General features: G+C 41.9%; 1 protein-coding gene across 5 annotated transcripts in view; it reads left to right on the top strand.

Annotated features, from left to right (window-relative positions):
• Positions 1–20,075, top strand: part of ANKRD55 (ankyrin repeat domain 55) — a 113,784-nt gene that overhangs the window by 85,728 nt on the left and 7,981 nt on the right. For 4 of the 5 annotated variants that reach the window (XR_012031205.1, XM_072826487.1, XM_072826488.1 and 1 more), the window contains exons 7-10: positions 3,075–3,203; positions 10,039–10,223; positions 13,883–14,050; positions 17,215–17,876. Coding sequence is in view for 4 of the 5 variants with exons in the window: in XM_072826487.1 (XP_072682588.1) it covers positions 3,075–3,203; positions 10,039–10,223; positions 13,883–14,050; positions 17,215–17,876 (1,144 nt within the window). In the remaining variant the exon portion in view is untranslated. Of the gene's footprint in view, positions 1–3,074; positions 3,204–10,038; positions 10,224–13,882; positions 14,051–17,214; positions 17,877–18,697; positions 19,601–20,075 lie in introns of those variants that run through there. The other variant, XM_072826489.1, reaches the window with a different exon arrangement.

Raw genomic sequence — 20,075 nt, 5'->3', positions numbered from 1 at the left:
GAATGAATGATTCAAGTCTTGATTTAGGAACACATGATCACCCAAATTCTAGGGTGCGGGGTGGGAGGAAATATATAGTTCAATACCTTACAAAAATAAATACTTGCCAGCTGTGTTTTTAGTGAAAGCCTAGAGGCAATGCCAAATAAAACAAATAATAATATAGGATGGCAACCCTTACACTAATAAAAACTACCATTCCATGAGAGTTAGAGGACCTGAATCTAGTTAAAATCACAAAGAATTCTCCAGCATTTGAGCTCATTTCCAAAATGAAAGCCTACCAGCATGATGTCTGGGAAGAATGTTATTCTCCAGTGCTGGAGAGACCTGGACTTGAATCTCAACTATGGCATGTATCCTTGGCCTCAGGCAAATTACTTAACCTGTGTTTCAGTTTCCCTATCTGTATGGGCCTAAAAATGGGCCTAAAAATGCCTGCCACTTAAGATTGTGTAGGTATATAAATATTCAATGAGATGATATATATATATATATAAATTTATTGACAGAAAGTAGGTATACAAAAAATGATAGTGCTCCTCCCCCACCCCACCACTTCACCAAAGCATACAGAAGTTGGATTTGGTAGGGGGTGGGGTTGTTTTAAGGAAATAGCTCTTGAAGCTTAGTGGTTGTGTTTAGGAGATAAGGATTAGCAGTGCATAATCATAATTTAATTCATAAACATATTTTCACACTGAGTTCTCATATCAGTAAATCATACCTAGGCATATAGTATTGCCATATACCTATTTGGAGAACTCATCAAAATTTCTTTCAGGTTTCAGTTGAAGAGTTGCTAGTAATGACCATATCTGACAAATTGATTTTCTATAAAGGAGAAGTCATGTTTTGCCTTTTTTTAAATTTATGTGTTTTTTTAAAAAGTGAAGCTAGATTTTACAAAAGCAAAAAAGTTCAATCAAGGATAGTTAAGAAGTTATTCATTTTTAGTAACTACTTACTTAGCACCTATAGTGTTCCTGGCACTGTTCTAAGCTCCACGGCTTCAGACAGCAAACAAGAACCTACCTTCATGAAGTTTACATGGCAGTGACTTCAGATTTTCTTTGATGTCTTTAACCCTGGATACTGGTAGCACTCCATGATGAAGCCAGTGAGTCTGAAGCAAATGGGACTCAGCATTGGGAAGGGGAAATCCATACATAATTAAAAGAATCTGATTCCCTTGAGTCCAGATTTCTAGTTCCAATGGGCCAAATTTGTAATGAAGAGGACTTATTGAAATACATTGAGTTATTCTGAATCCCCAGTAAATATTCAGCTGTCAGAATAAGATGTTGTATCAGCATTATTTTCCATATGGAACCAATTTCTTAAAATATACCCAAGAGTATATCTCACTTATATGACACTTCCAACTTGAAAGCAGACCATAATATAATGATTTAGAATTTTCAAACTAGTCAAAGGAATTAACATTCTAATCCCAGTGCCTCATAAACCTCAAACCCTAGATTCAGTTCTGTGCTCACTCACAGACTTGGGAGTTTCTCTAGAGCTCAGCTTCCTCTTCTATAAAAAGAAGGACAGCAGTACCTGTCAGAATTGGCCAACTGTTATAGCAATCAACTCAAAATCTCAGTGGCCTGACACAGTAAAAGCTTATATCTTACTAGAGTCATAGTCCAATATTTGTTGATGGAGTAGCCTTATCTTCATCAGTCAGAGTCCCAGGCTTCATAATTACATGGTTCCAGCATCTTCTTCAGTCTTGTTCTCTGCATTCACTTGTTGGATGAGGAAAGAGAGAAGGTGTGAAAGACCATGTGGGTTTTGTTTTCTAGGCAGGCCTGCTAGGGGCTTCCACGCCTCATGTCTACAATGTGGTCAGTCTCCTGACCACATCTCTCTGCTGGGAGGCTAGGAAATGTACCCTGTATGCCCTGGAGGAAGAGGAAATAGAGTTTGGTGAACTCATAGTGGACTTCAACACAGTACCTTGTTCAGAAGACTGTTTGGAGGATTCCGTCAAATAATCTACATAACAACTCATAACTCAACTCATTGGATTGATCAATATTAGACTCTTACCTTTATGTTATCTGCAGAGAGGACTATGAAAACAACTTTAAAGCTGCCCATACTCTTTACATCTTAATCTAGAGTCATCTTAATCTAGAGTCATTTTAGAGATATTTTGTGTAATTGAGAGGTGTGAGCAAGGAGAAGAGGCCACCTTTTCATAGTACACTCCCAAATAATGCTGGGTCTTCGTGGTTACTGTTTCCCAGCATAAGCTCATTTTATTATTGAATGATGCCTAAAGCTGTGGCCGCTTGAATGAGTCCGTCTGGTGAAACCCAACTTCTTTCAGAGTTTAAGGTCACACACTTTAGATTGTGTCAACATCTACTTAAAACCCTTCACTCTCTTTCCATTGACTTTAGAATAAAATCTAAATGCTTTATTCAGAGTTTGTATCCCTCCATCCCACATTCTCAGGATCAGCCCTGCTTTCCTCTCCAGACTCATCTCACAGGCACTCTCTCCCTCTGCATTCATTCTTTCTTTCAACAGCTATTTATCTAGTCTCTGTTGTAGTCGCTGGGGATACTGTGGACAATGCATCTCCCCTCGTGGTGGGATATGGCAGCTTAGCGTGACCCCAGTCACAAGTGGTTGCCTCTGTGGCTTGGCACTTGCTGCCCTGTTCCCCCAGCCGGCTCAGGGAGGCCCATGTAGAATAGTGATTAAACCCACAATTTCTCTCTCACAGCACCCCGAATGCATTCTTTATAGCATCGCACAATCTGGAAAATCCTTTTGCTCATTTGCATTTGTTATCTGTCTTCCTCTACCACACTGCAGTTCCCATGAGGGCAAGGATCTTGTTTATCTAATTCTCTACAGTATTCTCCATACCTATTTTCCTGGCACAAAGCGGAACCTCAATGGATGTCTGTTAATTGAATGGCTTAAGGAATAAATGAACTGACAGGCAGCGACCAACGTATCTGGTGATGACCCTCGGGTCTGGGGGAGAGTGAGCTCCATTTTCCTTCCTGATAGCCTGTGTTCACCTCTCCCCTTTCCTACTGGTTTTGTAGGGAATGACACCACTCCACTGGGCAGCGTTCCACAACCGGCCTCAACACACTCAAATGCTGCTGAAGAAGGGAGCAGACCCCACCCTTGTGGATAAAGACTTTAAGACAGCTCTCCACTGGGCAGTCCAGGTGAGAAATTGGTCAGTAAACTTGTCTTAAGTGTAGATGGCATAAAGCAATGTTACAAGTTCTCTGAGTGTATCAGACCTGAAAGATGGAATTATCAAAGGTGTAGCCACTTGCACTGATATGGAGATGCTATGTGTGCTAGAGCAAATAAGATTCACACTGCCCTCCTCTGGTCCCTTCACATCCAAAGGGCAACAGCAAATCTGTCACTTCGGAGGTTTTGGGTACATCAGTTGTGGAGAAGGAAACCCTGCCAAGATACAGAGGGGGAAGAGAGCCTGCTTTGGCTGTCATACACGCATGCACACGTGCATGCACCCGGGAGCGCGCACACACACATAACACTTCTCTCGATTGCTCTCTTTCTCTCTCTGTCCCCATGCTTGCCAAGTAGCTCATGGTGCACCAGGATAAACCTTCAAAGTTTTACTATGAAAATACCTTTAAAGTCTTTGGACCATACTTCTCTTCTTCCAAATCCTGCAAAACAGAGTTCTTCCGGGTGACCATGAGTTCTGTGCTGAACACTGAAAATCATGATCCCATGATCACAGACGGGAGTCTCTGTCTGTATACATGACCAAATAAGTCAGAATAGGCCCAAGAAATCTCTAGCCCCAAGAGAAGGAAAGTGAGGACAAGGTGAAAGAATGCCCATAGCTAACGTCGATTGACAGGCTTTCTATTTTCGGGAGGAATGATTAATTAAGAGACATCTACTACATCCTTCAGAGGAGAGTGCTACTATGCATCAAGCTTGCTAGCCCATTCTGTCTTTTGAGAGCCAAGCACAGACACCTCCACTGTTGATCTTTATCACCCCAGTAAAGGCATCCTTGCTGAACTGCTGCCAGGATCCTTGTAAGAGGTTCCTGCCTGCCCTGCTGGCGGTTTCGCCCACTTGTTTCACGTGCAGAGTATACCAGAGACGGGCACCTGGCACTTTCAGGCCTGAGGTAAAATTGTAACAGAAGTGATTTGGAAACTGCTCTGGTTTTGTGCCTCTTTGACTTCAGTTACTCTGTATCAGAACTAGCCCTGAGCAAAACCATGAAGTGAGCAAAACTTGTTTTGTCTTCCCCACCTGCCTGTAGCATCCTCCTATGTACTTTCAGTATCTAATCTCTGCTTCTGCCTCCCAGATGCCAGTCCCTGCCCAGTCCTCTGGCTGGACAACCATGTGTGTTGGTGCTCAGTGGAGGTGGGAGTGGAATCCAAATCAGGCATTTCTTGTTTTCACCCTCATCACCCTTGCATTCTGTTTGCACAGATCTGGGATGGGGCTCACGTCTCTGTTCACACATCCTCCACCCCACCCCCAGTTTTGAGCTGCTGCTCTAATCCTGACTTTGCAATGAAATCAGCCACAGTGCTTATAAAGTGCTAGGTTCCCAGACCCCGCTCCAGACCTACCAGTTTGGACTCTTCAGGGGTGGGAACACCTGCCCTTATCCTCCAAGAGGTCATTTGGCAAAATGAAAAGAACACTCAGTACTCAACTCAGAATATCTGTTTGCATTGACAGACCTGGTTTTGATCTGAGAAAAATCACCAATCTCTTCTTGGCTTAACTATCAATGTATCTTTGGTGGATGAATGAAGTGTGCATATGACAGCAATATGTCATGTGCTAGGTAATTAGCATAGATAACCATTTTTATTATGGTTCCTGATTTCCTCCACAACAGCTGAGTTATCATACCCACATCTTCTTATTCTTTCTCTCCACTAAATAGGGCTTTTAACCTGCGACATTGATTTCAGTCCTGTCTGCACTTTAAAACCATCTGAAGAGCTTTTAAATAGTACTGATACACAGGCCCCACACCCTTAGATTTCAGCCATCTATTCTGGGGTAGAGCCCAGGCATCCATATTTTTTAAAGCTTCCTTCACCCCAGGAGATTGTAATGTGCGGCAAGAGTTGAAAACTGCTATGATCAATGAATTCATATCAATGGGTGCTAAAACCTTATCTACTCCTACCTAAACATATTTGCATTTTGACCATGATTTGGCATAAGCCTACTATGTCATTCATTTATTTACTCAACTGCTTAATATACATTTCTTGAGTATCTGGCATTGGGGGTAAAGAGGATTAACAAGACAGGCCCCTTCTAAAACCCCTACAATTGTATGAAATATGCTATGTGTGAGTGTGTGAATATGTTAGCATACATTTTTCTGAAAAAGTCATCCATGAGTTTCTTCAATTCCTCAGTGAGGATCGGTAACAACCTCTAAAAAATGGAAGAACCGTGCACCCTCTCTGTCCTTGTGGTTAGCAATACACTTCAGAAGTGGTGTGTCCTGCCCTTTACTTTGCAGAGAAGACTAGGTAATTCCAAATGTCAGCTGAAACCATGATTATGCTTGCCGCCTTTAGCCTTCGTGTTCATTTATGGCACAGCACCAGCATTATGCTCCCTTTACAGTTTTTCCACATGAATGAGTCTATTTCCTGGTGTCATTTATTCCTTTTCCCAAACTTCCTGCTTTTCTCTTGGACCACATGAGACCATGTTTAAAGCTATAGCACTTTAAAATAATAAAGCCTCTGTATTTGACCCAGATAACTAAGGCAGGAAAGATTGGAAACATTTGGCTCTTGAAGTGATTTGAAACTGGGCTTCTCCCCATCTCTCAGGTGCCTTGGTAGCTAGCTGGTGGTAGCCTCCTGTGGACCTATTGCCCTCATTCACCTCCCTCATCTGTCCATGAGACCCTGCAGAAGTTCAGTCCCCAGGCTTTTTCTTCCTCTCTGCCTCAAAAAGTCCATTACTTCAACTATCATTCTATCGAGAAGATTCTCAGATCTGATCTCTGGAGTTCTGGACTCATATTTCTGGCCTTTCTGGGCATCTCCACATCATTTCTCAGACACTTCAAACTGGACATGTCCAAACTCAGCCCATGGCCTTCCCTTCCCATCACATTCCTGTCCTCCTCATAGCCCAAGCCAAAAGCCTCTGCATGATAACACTCCTTCCTTATCACCTTTCATGTCTAGTTGGTTATTGAGATCCCTCAATTCTATCTGCTCAGCTTTCACATCTCTGTCATCTCCTCTCTATCCCCACCGTACAGGTCAGGGTCACAGCAGGAAACATAGCCTATTCATGATGTGATAAATTGGGCAGAGATTTATGAAGAGGCTATTAACACACCATAGCAGGTTGCCACTAGGGCATCTGGGCCTAAGAGGGCATGGGAAGGGGGAGTTACAAAGACAGCAAAAGCTGGAGCTGTAGGAGAGGGCCCACGACAGTAGGTGTCGCCTTTGGTGGAATGACCAAACCATAGCTAGCATGGAAAAGACTGAACTATAAACACTCTTATCTCTGTCCTCCCACACCCATCTCCTGTCAGTGCCACTCAGAAGCCAAAGAGCAAGGGAGCCCATTTGATGCAATTTATACAGGTTAACGCTTGAAGAGCAGGATGGAAAAAGATGAAAGAGTAAACCTGGAAGAGCATATTCTGCTGTACAATATGGGGATCATAGGAGTATCTACCCCACAGGGTTGTTGCCAAGATTAAATGAACTGGTAAGTGAAAATGCTTGGAACAGTGCCAGGCACACGATGTTCACTTAGGGAAGGTAGCTGTCCCCATTATTCCTTGGAGTATCTTCTTATCAGAGAAAAAGAAATACAGTGACAATGTTGTATAAGTGAGAGCTGGGTATGGAGACAAGTTGCCTGGAAAACTCAATACAGAGGGCATTTGGGAGCAAAAGGATAAGGGGCTGGAGTTCTGGAGTGTGTGACACTTCAGCCCCCAGGCGAAACTGCTGAGTGGGTTATTGGCAGGTGCAGAGGTCCCAGGAAGCCACCCGGGTTTCTGTGTGCCACTTCCACATGGCTGCTCCGAGGGTCAGGCGGAGAGGGAAGAGGACAAGGAATGAGGAGATGGGTTTTGTTTCTTCTATCTGTCCTTAATGCTCACTCTTCCACTCAAAGGGAGAATCGTCACAGGGCATTTTGCCCTTTGAATCACCTTGGCAACCCGAATTCCTTTGCTTTTCCAGGAAATTGTAAACAGAATAAATTCATTGAACTGACAACTCTTTGCTTCTGTTTTCCTTCTCATATGGTTGGTAGCTTTTTAAGAGGTGTGTGTGTTGGCAATGCAGGTGGACGGCTCTTGATTGTTTCAAGTGTACTTTAGACTCCTTCGAAATGTTTAGGTAACAGCAGCTGAAAGAATTTTAGAAAAGTTGATAGAGCAAGCACAAAAGCTTGGATGTGTTCAGTGTAGCAGACTTCTGGTAAAAGGCATGCCAAAGAACTTCACCAATTGATCCAAATAATTTAAAAGTCATTAGGCAAAGGAAGGATGGAGGGTGGAAGCGGAAAGAGGGGCTGCGAGTGGAAAAGAAGGGAGAAGCTTGTGGGTAGGAACCGCTTAATGGGCATGGGACCAGTGAGCCCCATGCCCAAAGGGAGACCTGTACATGGGGTATAATGCTCTGTGGTCGCCATCTGGAAATTCTCATTAATTTTATCTTTGAATTTTTATTTCATGAGTAAAGTCGGATAGGACAATGGCACCATGGCCCACACAGTCCTGCCTCCCTCCCTCCTTAGGAAAATTCTCGGCCCACAGACAAGGGATCTGGGCACAAACCTGGCGAGGGCCAGCATCAAGCATGTGCCTGGTTGCAAGAGGGGCCCCAGGGACCCGTGAGGGTTTCGCTAGTGGTGAGACTCTCCGGCCCAAAGGAGCACAGCCCTAAATAACAAATAAAAATCACCGTGATGTGTCAAGAAAAACAAGGAAGGGAATAAGCTTGTTTCCTGGCATGTAAATAGGGGGCTCCAGAGGCACCTGGGTGGCCAAGTGGGTGAGTATTTCTGCCTTTGGCTCAGGTCATGATCGAGTTCCACATCAGGCTCCCCACAGGGAGCCTGCTTCTCCCTCTGCCTGTGTCTCTGCCTCTCTCTGTGTGTCTCTCATGAATAAATAGAATGTTAAAAAAAATAGGGGCCCTCTCACATTTTCATTTTGTCCTGAGCCTCAGACATTTTATATCTGGCCCTGGTTGTAATGTTTAACACCCACTCGGCAGTCTTCCTACACCTCAAAGTTGAGAGCTGTGAGGGCTCCTGGCTCTTGGTCCTGCAAGAGGTTTCAGAACTGGTATCAGCTGCTGTCCCCTCATGCCCTGGAAGCACACCCCAGGGTTCACTGTGCAATGGCTCATTGTGAAGCCAGCAGCAAGCTGAGTAATGGGAAATCCGGAGAGCCAGAGAGCCAAGGGTACAAACAGAGGCAAGGGAGGGAAAGGAAGAAGAAAGGTGAAATACATAAGTGCTGTTCCATGGAATTGTGTAAAACTGACTCAAGTCCTAGAACACAACCCTGGGGTCACATAAACAGGGTAACACAGTGGGAAGAAGACCAACAGGAAATTTTACATGGAAAAATGTATCAGGAGGTAGCTGTTGAACAGCATTTGAAGCATGTCAGAATTGCAGCTTTGTAAAAATCCAACTATCTTGCCCAGGTCTCTGACCCTAGCACGTGGCCCAACACTCGGCTTCCAGAACAACAACCTGCTTCTCCTATTTCCTTAACTTGCTCTGCATGCCTCTGAGGGACCTCCATTCCACCCATGAGTCCTAGTGCACAGAGTTACAGGGTCTCTCTGTGGATTCACTGAGAAAATTAAAATGTTAGTGGATTATTTGGATTGTTTTATGATCTTCCCAGAGATATCAGGAGAATCTGAAAGATAAGACTACCTGTTGTGTGTTATAAAATGAGAATTTCTTTTACTCCTAAAGATTTATTGCCATCTTACATTGCAAATGTTCATGCAATGGTTTTGGGGGGTTTGTTGGGTTTTTCTTCAGGTCAATAAAAGATATTCCACACCAGTAATACACACAGATTTTACTCACCTATTTGGGCAAGTTGAAGAGATATAGGACATTCAGGGAAGAATTGGTGGCTTTTAAGGCTGGGACAGAGTGTAGATAGAAAAGCCTCCTTTCGGGATCCCTGGGTGGTGCAGCGGTTTGGCGCCTGCCTTTGGCCCAGGGCGTGATCCTGGAGACCCAGGATCGAGTCCCACATCGGGCTCCTGGTGCATGGAGCCTGCTTCTCCCTCTGCCTGTGTCTCTGACTCTCTCTCTCTCTCTCTCTCTCTCTGTGACTATCATAAATAAATAAAAAAATTTTTTTAAAAGAAAGCCTCCTTTCAAAGATAAGATGAAAAGTTTGTTACAGATCTACACAGAGAGATAGACCCAGTTTATGTGGTTGTCTGAAGTTCTTTCTTTCACGTATTTGTTGATTTTTTTATTGATTAGCTACTAAATTATGATCCATCTCCTGTCACCAAAGATTTTTGAAGATTACATTTCATTTAATTTATAGGCATTTGACCATTACCAGGTCATCTTGTTCATCATTATGCCACCACTGAGTACTTATCATGGTCATTTTGTTAACATTAAAATTCAGTTCAGCTTCTCAGTGGTCAGCCTCTGGAGCAGTCAGGGAAGGAAAGTACAGAGATGTGATCAGCAAGCTACTGTGTAGGTAAACTCTGCGTGTGCCAGCTCCAATGTTGATCAACTATACCTGTATTTAACTTAAGTCCTCCTTAGTTGGTTAATCATAGAAGACAATTTAGCTCTTCTGGGAAACAAAGATCCCTGCAGTGACAAGAGACAAATGGGAATTTGTCAGAGGGTTTGATAAAATGTGGTTACTTCCTTTTTCTCTTTTGGATTTTTTCCCCCTTGTATTTTATCTCAACCTGCATAGACAGGGAGGAGTCCTGGGCTGTACATAATGAGCTTCCTTTGACCCCTCTTCTCCAGAGTGGAAATAGAATTCTGTGTTCGATCATCCTGAGCCACCACCAGGGTCCGTCCATAATCAACTATGATGACGAGAGTGGGAAGACGTGCGTGCACATCGCTGCAGCAGCGGGCTTCAGTGACATTATTAACGAGTTAGCAAGAGTGCCTGAATGTAACCTGCAGGCTCTGGATGTGGATGACAGGTACTCATGGCGACTCTAAAAGCGTTGGGGACTACCAGACCTCTTCTCCGAAAGTTAGTCTTAAGATAAAGAACATGGTTAAGGGGTTATCCTATATGACTATATCCTTACTGCTAGTAATGTTTACACATGTACTTGTGACAATAAAAACTACTCTATTTTAGTCAGGGCAGGAAAAATCATTGTTATGGAGAGACACGCTGTGACTGTACAGTATTGTCAGATTTTCCACTTTTTGCTAAACATTCTCAGAAGGCTTTCTGTATGTCAACTTCCTGCTATACGCACTTTTTTTTTTGTTTTTTTTTTTATACGCACTTTTTATTCTTAACAGTAACTCTTATTTTTTTCTTCATTCCTGGATTATATCATAAAGTCAACAATTTCTTGTTATCCAGACAAGAGTATAATAGAGGTTTTGTATTCAGAACTAGATATGACTTTATCAAGGTTTTTTACCCAATCATTAAAAATATATCAGCATAGAAAAGGAGGGTGGATTCAGAAAGGGGAAGAGAGTTATCTCAGAGGTAGTTAGCAATTAGAGGAAGACTTGTACCCTTGTCCTCCAAACATAGAACTTTTCATCTAAATTGCTTTTCACCCATAATCAACTATTGGAGTTTTTCAATTATACTGTATATCTAATCTTAGTTTAGGTTAGGCATTGATTCAATGGAAATACAAGAATAATATAACAACAAACAAGACTATTGAAAATAAGTAAAAGGCTTACACACTACGTATGTTTTTTTTTTAAACTCTCTTCTGTTGAGGTGCAAAATTAGCCACCTATTATTCCTAACTTTAGATAAACTCCAAGAAGCACCTCCTACTCCCTGATACCTGAAATCCTAATAACACAGGGGGAGAATCTTGTGTTGCTCATTAGTCTCAGGAGCTGGAGATGGTTAACCTGATGACTGTAATTAAAATTAAAGTATAGATCCTTGAAAGTAGACCTTTTCCTAACAGCAGATGTTGATCCTTAGCAGGTAAGACAGTAGCAAGACTAAAGTTACATGAAGAGAAAAGGTGAATAATCCAAAAAGAGTAAGAAAAAAAAAAAAAAGCAACACATTTTTAAAAAGGAGGCCAGGTGAAAAGTTTGCCTAATTCAAAATACTTTTAGAACCAACTCTGAATGGGCTGTTTCCCATTCTGCATGATCACACACTTAGCAAAGAAAATCCCGTTCCACAAGCCTCAGGGAAGGAAGTAAGATCAAGGGGAGAGAAAAATAAAAATACAGAAGATAAGGTCCTAGGAGAGTTCAAATTGAAGTAAATCAAGAAGAATCTAGTTCCTACTCCAAAGCTCAGCTCACCAGTTGCCTGCACTGACAAATTCTGTCCTCCGTTTTGTTTCACGTTTCCTGCTTCATGCACCTGTGCCTTTACACTGAAACTGTGAGCTTGTCTTAGTAGTAGAATTCTTCAAAATTTTCATAGGTGTAAGTGCTTTGAGAATTTATAGTAACTGATTTCCTATCTTTTCTTTCTTAGTGGAGAGAAAGCACTTAAAGCAAAGAAAGAAAGAAAAATAAGGCAATGGTAAAAAAGAGAGAGAGAGGAGTAGAGGGAAAATGTGGGGGCCCTAGTCCTCCTAGGTATTAAAGTACTTTGTAGATCTATGATGTTCAAAACATGGTGTAAATTAGCCTAAGATGGATGGCACAGCACACGAAACCCAGAAGTAGTGTAAATATCCCAAGTTTCATCAGCCCGTGAAGTCAGACTTGACTTTAATATCCAACCCATTCCATCTTCAGGAAATACAGTCTTTTATCAAGTTCTCCTCCCTACATAGTTCTGGGAATTCTCTAGGGAATGTTTACATGTCCTATAAATAATTTCTTAGCTATGGATACCTCAACCATTGCCGCATGCTTATACTCATCATTTTCTGCCATTCAGAGACTACCTCCTCAGCCATCTCTAATGAATTTCTTTGAATCATAAACTCCTACCCCTGAACCCTGAACTGTGATAGCTGAAACCAATCTGCTGTGTTTGCTGTGTTTCTTTATCTTTAAAGATAAAGAAAGGAATTATAGCCAAGATAATTTGAGATTGGATACTACAGATTGTCCACAAAGGCTCTATGTATACTAGTTAAGAATTACTCATATATTCCCCCTTGTTTCTCTGCAAAACAATTTAAGTTTCCCTCCTGTTCTTCTGGACCTCTTTTTTCCATGTTGGTAGTCAGAAGAATTAAAACAGTCTTCACAATTGTTGTGAAGAAATATTTCACACTGCTCCAAAGTGGGTTGTCATGTGTTAGTAAACCTGACAAAATTGATGTCCAGCCCTTCATCTACTGAATTTATTGGCAATATATCCTCTCAACAGGATGGCATAATCTGACTGGTGCCTCGTCCTGTTTCATAATAAATATTGTCTGGAGACCTCTCTCAAGGAGAGTGGAATGAATCACATCTGACACATATTCAAATAAGCACCGTGATTGATCACTATATTGAAAAAAAAAGACATGGTCCTAGTAAGTGTTCTCAAATTGCTGCCCATAGCGTAACCTGAGGAGAAGAATGCTTGATTGACCAGAGACACAATCCATACATCGGGGTGCTGGCCACAATGGGGACAAGGCTACTCTGCAAATATTAAGGCAGATAACCCCAACTGAGCCCTCATCTGTGCAGCCCCTTAGCTGCCTCCTGAGAGACTACTTGGCTGCCCTTCTTTCTGCCCAAGGTTGAGGCCCCAGCATAAAGCCAAGAGCTTTCCGTGCCCTCCTTTCCTGCCTCAGGATCAAGCCTTTCCCAGGACAATTTACAAATTACAGTATTTTCTCCCAGTCTCTTGCTTTCTTTTCCTGAGAAAATCCTGGTTTTACAATTTAATAAAGGCTTAGGTACTGATGAATATGTATCTACCTTCTGGCTGATGAAGGACTTTCTACACATAAAATTATGAAAGAAAAGTGAAGAGATAATTAAATGTGGTAATTTTTAAAAAACTTTTATGGAAAATCACTAAAACATTAAAAGTCAAGTAACAAATTAGAGAAAATATTTGCAAAAAGATCGATACCTTTAATTTCTAAAGAGCCTATATAAATTAGTAAGAAACACTAACAATCTAAAAGAAAAATAGCATTAAGAGACGGCATTAAGAGTCATTTCAGTGAGGAGACTCCAATGGCAAAAATATATTTCAAAAGTTCAGCCTTGCTATTAAAGAAATGCAAAAGAAAACAACACTGGAGTATCATTTTGCCTACCAGATTGGCAGAGATTTTTAAAGGTGATAATAACACTCAGTTGAGGGAAGGAATAGGGACACAGCTGGTAGGTGGATAAATTGAGTCAGTGTTCTTAGAAGACAGTTTGGCACTAAGAATAAAGAGCCTTAAAATTATCCATAGCCTTTGCCCCACTACTTCCTCTTCTAGGACATTCTCAGGAAGTCCAGAGAAGGCAAAAGGTCAAGGAATGCTTAGAGCTTAGAGGACAGGCTCCAATGAGGCTCCACCATCACCCCCAAAGCCCCGTCTAATACTTACCACCTTCACAGTGTAAATAGCAACATGTTTTGCAGGCCAGGCCCAGACTTTGAGTGGGAGCTGTCACTGGCTAAGCAACCTGGGCCATTTCTGTGCTCTGACCCTTGTGTTGTTCCCCTGTGGTGCCCCAGGACCCCTCTGCACTGGGCTGCAGCTGCAGGGAAGGCAGACTGTGTGCAGTCACTGTTGGAGCTGGGCATAGACAGCAACCTGCGAGACACCAAGGAGAGCACACCCCTGGCCTACGCCCTGTACTGCGGCCACGCAGCCTGCATCAGACTCCTCTCCCAAGAGAGCAGGTGAGTGTACCAGGAGGCACTCATTGTTTTCTTCCTCTCAGGGAATTTATAAAATCAGTTGACATTCTTTAACTTACTGATACACAAAGCCAGCACTAACTTAATATTGTGTTTGCCGTTGTCTAGTGTATCTAATGGGACATGTTCTCTCTACCTTGTGGAGCAAAATGGTAGTAGTGAGCCCAAATCCATCAGCCTAACGTCCACTGGACTTTCATTTCTGCTTTCTGTTTTCTTCTTCTTTTCTTCTTCCCTTTATGCCATGTTCTCTTAATCTTTTTTCCTTTTTTTCCATAATCAACAATTCTCAAACTTTTTATGCTCAGTGCTGTTTTACACTTTCAGAACTCACGAAACCCAAAGTGCTTCTGTGTATGTGAGCTACCCCTATCAATATTTATGGCATTAGAAGTTAAAACAAAATTTTAATAAAATATTTAATTAGTTATTCCTTTAAAGCAACAATAACCCATGACATTTACATGTTGACACAAGTACCATAGTTTTAGTTAAGAATAACCTATTCTCTGAAACCAAAAAAAGTTGTAATGAGAAGAACAGCATAGCTCTACATTATTTTTGCAAATCTCTTTGATATCTTCATAGGAACCTACTACAATAAATACAGCTGAATTCTCACATCTGCTCTTGCATTCAGTCTGTTGCAATACATTATTTTGATGGAAGTGTTTGAAAAAATCTTGCTTTGCATAGACATGTAGTTGGAGAAGGGAATATTTCAGTAACATTTTCAGATTATTATGAATACGTTTCCTTTGATATTACACCAAAACTTGACAAGTGTTAATTTCCTAAAAGTTAGTTGCAATGTGGACTATCAGCATATCAATGAACTTTTTTTACCCTGTTGTATTAAAATCAATTGGTCTATTGCACTTTATTTCTTTTAAGATTTTATTTATTTATTCATGAGAGACACAGAAAGGAGGCAGAGACATAGGCAGAGGGAGAAGCAGGCTCCATGTACGGAGCCCGATGTGGGACTTGATCCTGGGACTCCAGGATCACGCCCTGAGTCAAAGGCAGACACTCAACCACTGAGCCACCCAGGCATCCCAGTCTATTGCACTTTAAATGAGTTTCATACCTGTGCATAATCATTCGGAAAATACTGGTTCATTCAGTTATGAATATTTTCCAAATGACACATCTCATTATACAATTTCTTAAAATTGCATTTGCTAATATCACCACTGATCCTATCAGAAAAGCCTTTATGTATCAGGAAGTAGTCAAGCTTATGGTATACAGGTTTTTCAAACTTTTAATTTTGCTTGAGAACTGGACTTTTGTCATTGGCAGCAGTTACTGTCAATTGTTTACCTTGAAATGACAGGTTTATTTTATTCATTTTCGTGAAAATTTCTGCAAATATCTAACTTTAACCAAATTACCATAGTTTGTCTGTGAGTCATAAAAATTGTGTTCTGTGGGGAAAAAAATGTCTGAGTTAGCTGGCAACTCAAACAATTACACAAGTGTTTTGCCTGAAGACAACTGTCAACCCTCATTATATAGTGGAAGTGCTTATGAGTATTTCCTGTTTTGTCAAAAAATGTATACTCAAAGGTTAATATTTAACAAAATTAATAACATTTACTGGGCATTAATAAGTCAGATGACAATTTTTTAAATGTAAGTCCATTGATGCTGCTATCGTGATTTGTACCAAGGGGCCATATTCACCCCACTATCTCTATTGTACCCTTAGAGCAAAAAGCAGCACAGTGAAAAAGACATCTTGATATTATTGTTATTAATATAGTTTTAACCTCATGGAACCGCTGAACACCGTTAGGGGCCCCACCTGCAGGGTTCAATGGGCCACACTCTGAGAACCCACTGGCCTAAATCACAATGTGTAACAGAAGGATGAGAGATTGTAGAAGTACTCAAGTAGGATTAAATCACACCAGGGCATATCCTATACAGGTCAACTTGAAAGAATGTTAGAGATTCCCCTGGGGCTCTCTGGTAGTATCAGGGATTCAGAAGTTGTGTTCAGTAGTTCAGAAAGCCTATTGAAAGGTGAAAGAAGGAAGATAAAAATACATCACGGAAATACATCACTGAATCTTATTCAGTTACACACTGTGTGGCCTGTGAAGAACAACATTAATTATAGGCCGTCAAGTGGTGATGTTTTTCAAATTACAGATGACAATATCTCACTCCGAAGAGGAATGTTGCAATCTGGCTTTTAGGACGCGCACATGGGTCAGGTTTCATCAGGTTTCATCATTAACTCGTTACCACAGAAAGCAAAGTCAATTTTGGCCTCAAAAGGGAATAACAGAATTTTCCAAGGAACAAAAACAGAATGGTGCCTCAGGGAAACTCTCCACACAAGAGGAGCTAGCCGGACAACTGCTGACCTTTATTTCTTTAGAATTTGCCTGCCCATTGGGCACTGCTCGCTTTTCTTGCGCTGCCACGCCCGATCTCTGGCATACACACTTCCTCTTGTGCAGCTGAAGCCCAGACTGAAGCTTCTTCCCTTGGTTTCCTTTAGTACAATTTTTTTTAAAAGCATTTTTTTCAATGGGAGATTTAGTAAAAATTAAAAGGGAAGTGAAGAACATTCAAGTAGCAAAAAATAGGCCGGCTTCCCGACGTAGATAATGTCCGAGCTCTGCCGGGATCTGCTGGGATCTCTTTCAGAGAAAGCCTGAAACCACACATCCCCCACCTCTACAAGCACCACCCTACTTCTAGTTGAAGCCTCACCTCACTCTTGGCCTTCATCTCTGTGACATAATAAAACTTACAGGCCTACTGACTGTCCTTGAGAAGTGAGAACAGTGTTTTAAGCTATTTTAGTTTAGTTTACTAAACCCTTGGTGAAAATAGATTATCTAGAGGTAAATTTTGAAAGGACAGCTCCTGTGGGGCCAAGAGGGATCTAAGAAATAGTCTACCTGGACAAAGAGTTGACCATAGCAAGGAAGGGAGTCACAAAGGGTGTTGGAAGTTCCTCTACATCCTTTGACTTGAGACAGCTTTGGGGTGTCTTTGGATGACCTCAGACAACCTTCTCAAGCAGATAGAACACAAGGAAGTCTTTTTTTAGGGGAGGGAGAGGTTGGGGATCGTCTCCATTTCCTATCCTCTCATAGCATCCTTGTTATTTTATATTCCCATAGGACAGAGCCTACTCGACCCCTTCCTTCCCAGAACAGCAGACCCCAGAAGAAGGAGGGACGATTCAGCATGCTCAACCAAATCTTCTGCAAAAACAAAAAGGAAGAGCAGGGGGCCTATCACAAGGATCCCAGCAGGGACCGACCTAGAGGAGAGCGCACCTCGGAAGTCGATGACATCATCACCACCTTTGACAGCATCGTGGATACCAACTGCCAAGAAGAGCCTGGTGACCAGGTGGCTATGATTGACTTTAAGAAGCGGACCTCAGACAATTCAAAATATCTCTTGCCAGAAAAGAAGCCTGTGGCCCATAAGGGGCTTCCACCAATCAGAACGCAGAGCCTCCCACCCATCACCCTGGGCAATAACTTCCTGACGGCTTCCCAGGGGGCCACTTCCCATGCCGGCCTGAGCTCCGGTACCCATCATATGGCCCATCGATCTCAGAAAAGCCGAAGTGAGCAGGACTTACTGCATAACAGAACTGGCTGCCAAGCATTGCTAGATAACCCCTGGAGAGGTGATTCCAACCAGGTGTTCTGCAAGGCTTGGACTGTTTCTTCTTCTGATAAGCTGCTGGACAGATTGCTCACCAGCAGGTCTGGGCACCAGGAGGGCTTGGGGCTGCCCCATCTTCCTCATCTACACAATCCTTCATCAGGTATTGTCCTTGCTTCCTTCTCTCATTCTGGGCAGGCTCTGTATGAGAAATGTTTCATAGGGTTCTAGATGAGGAACTGGAGCGGCAGTAGCCCAGAGGGCAGGGCCAGAACAAAATGGATGATTAAGGCCCATTATTTCCCTTGAATCTAGTGGATTCAAGATCTCCAGCCTGTGGAAACATTCGGCTTTTCCACCCTGAAAGCAATCATCAAGTTAAAGTATGTGCCTTCTCATCTACCTAGCAAATATGTGCAGTGACTGGCAGATTAGCGCAGGAACATTGGTATTTCCGGTAGCAAAGATTCTTAACCGGGGTAAGTGGCAATATGAGAAAGGGTCAAAATGTTTATGTGATGGCTTGTTTTTAAAATCAGGTGTTCAATCCCTACTCCAAACATACCGAAACAAAATCTTGGTGAGGGAGACAGGAGAATGGCAATGCCTTCTATGTATATGCGTAGGAAGGAAATATATTCACACATTAATGGTTCGAGTTTCCACACATTCCAAAGGCTTACACTACATTTCTCCCTCCTGTTTCTTCTCCCAGATACACAGCGCCGCCACTCATCCAAATCTACTGATGTTATTTTTTATTTATTCTTCCAGTGATGTTTTATGCACATGTATGTACACACACACACACACACTCACATGAAATATATATACACCAACAAATATCCCCCATTTAAAATAAATGTATCTCACTAAAGAATTTGTTTTTATACACATACAAGCAATATATATGTATCTGATTCCCCCTTTTTAAATAAATGTATCACACTAAAACTTGTTTTTCATTTTTTAAATGTCCCACAGGTAGTTCTGATGCACCCCAGAGAATGGGAACTATTGTTCTAAAACAGAGGTTACAAAACAGCTTCCAGAATCAGTTCATTACCATAGTATCTTGTTTTGTCTTCAAGCGAGTTAATTGCTAATATTTAAAAATCATGAAGTTTTACAAAAAAATGGAAGATTCAGCTTCTCTTGAGAAATTAAAACTCCTGGCAGCACTGAACCCAAATTCTACTTGGTAATAATGGACTGGTTAGGAATAACCACAGCCCCCTTGACGCCAGTTGGACATCACGGTCCCCAGGTCAACGCCATCCACAACACTTTCCAGTGTCTCTCTGTGTCATGTCAGTTGTTTGTGATCAATGTGTTTCTGTTGTTTTTCTTATGGTAGGGTTAAGGGGGGGGGGGAATGATGTATCTTGAACCCCTATTTCTGTCAAACACAGAATGAAAGACCAAGAGAGCTATGTGTATGGTAAGAAGTGGAGGAGGAATATATGTATTTGAAAAGGTAGAGTATTCCTTCCTGTTTAAAACAGCATGAATCTGGCTCTCTTCCCCCATTTCTGTTTGCCTGGTGTCTGAAACATGTGAGTATGGCTCCCCGCGTATAAATTTATATGTATTTAAGCACAGGATAAATATGGATAAGCACAGGAAGGCTATTTCCCGGTGTCTGAGAATAACTCCACCCAACATTTACTTCCCCCGCAAAGCACTAAAGTGTGTGGTCAGTGGCATAGGTAGTGTTTTTGCTTTTATTCAACAGAAGGATAAAGGAAGGAAAGATATTAATCTTCTTTTTTTTTTTTTTAATTTTAGTGGCCTCCAGGGCCTCAAAGCAGTCTTCTTTCTGGATTTGGTCCTGTCCTGGCTAATACCTTCTCTTCTGAAAATCTTTTGAAATTTGTGAAAATCTCCTTCTTTTTCTTTTCCCAAAACAGTCTTAGTCTGTCTCTTCTCCATCAGTTACGATTGAGTTCAGCTGCCTATGACAGAAAGCAAAGCAACAATGGCTCGAACAACATTGAAATTCAGTGCTGCTGTAGGAAAGAAGTCTGAAGTAGGTAGTTCCCAGGTGCTTGGTAGCTCCAGCATCACCAAAGACTTAGGTTCCTTCCATTTGTGTGCTCCACAGCTCACCATATGATAACATTGTTCAGCTTAGTTCACAGTGCATTATGGCTAACAGACAAGGAGGAAAGGAGCACAGAGAGGCCAAAAAAATGGATATGCCCCAGCTGAGTCAGCTCCCATTAAGATGTCATCTCCACTAAGTACCCATGTCTCTCTTACATCTCATTGGCCAGAACTCTAGTCACATGGTCATGCCTCACTACAAGGGAGACTGTGAATTGTAGTATTTTAAATCTCAGCACATAGCTGTCCCTCAAAA

The sequence above is a fragment of the Canis lupus genome, chromosome 5 (genome assembly GCF_048164855.1).
Source record: "Canis lupus baileyi chromosome 5, mCanLup2.hap1, whole genome shotgun sequence".
In the NCBI taxonomy this organism is placed as follows: domain Eukaryota; kingdom Metazoa; phylum Chordata; class Mammalia; order Carnivora; family Canidae; genus Canis; species Canis lupus.
The sequence above is the reverse complement of the archived record's forward strand: the minus strand, read 5'-3'. Positions and strand labels throughout refer to the sequence as shown.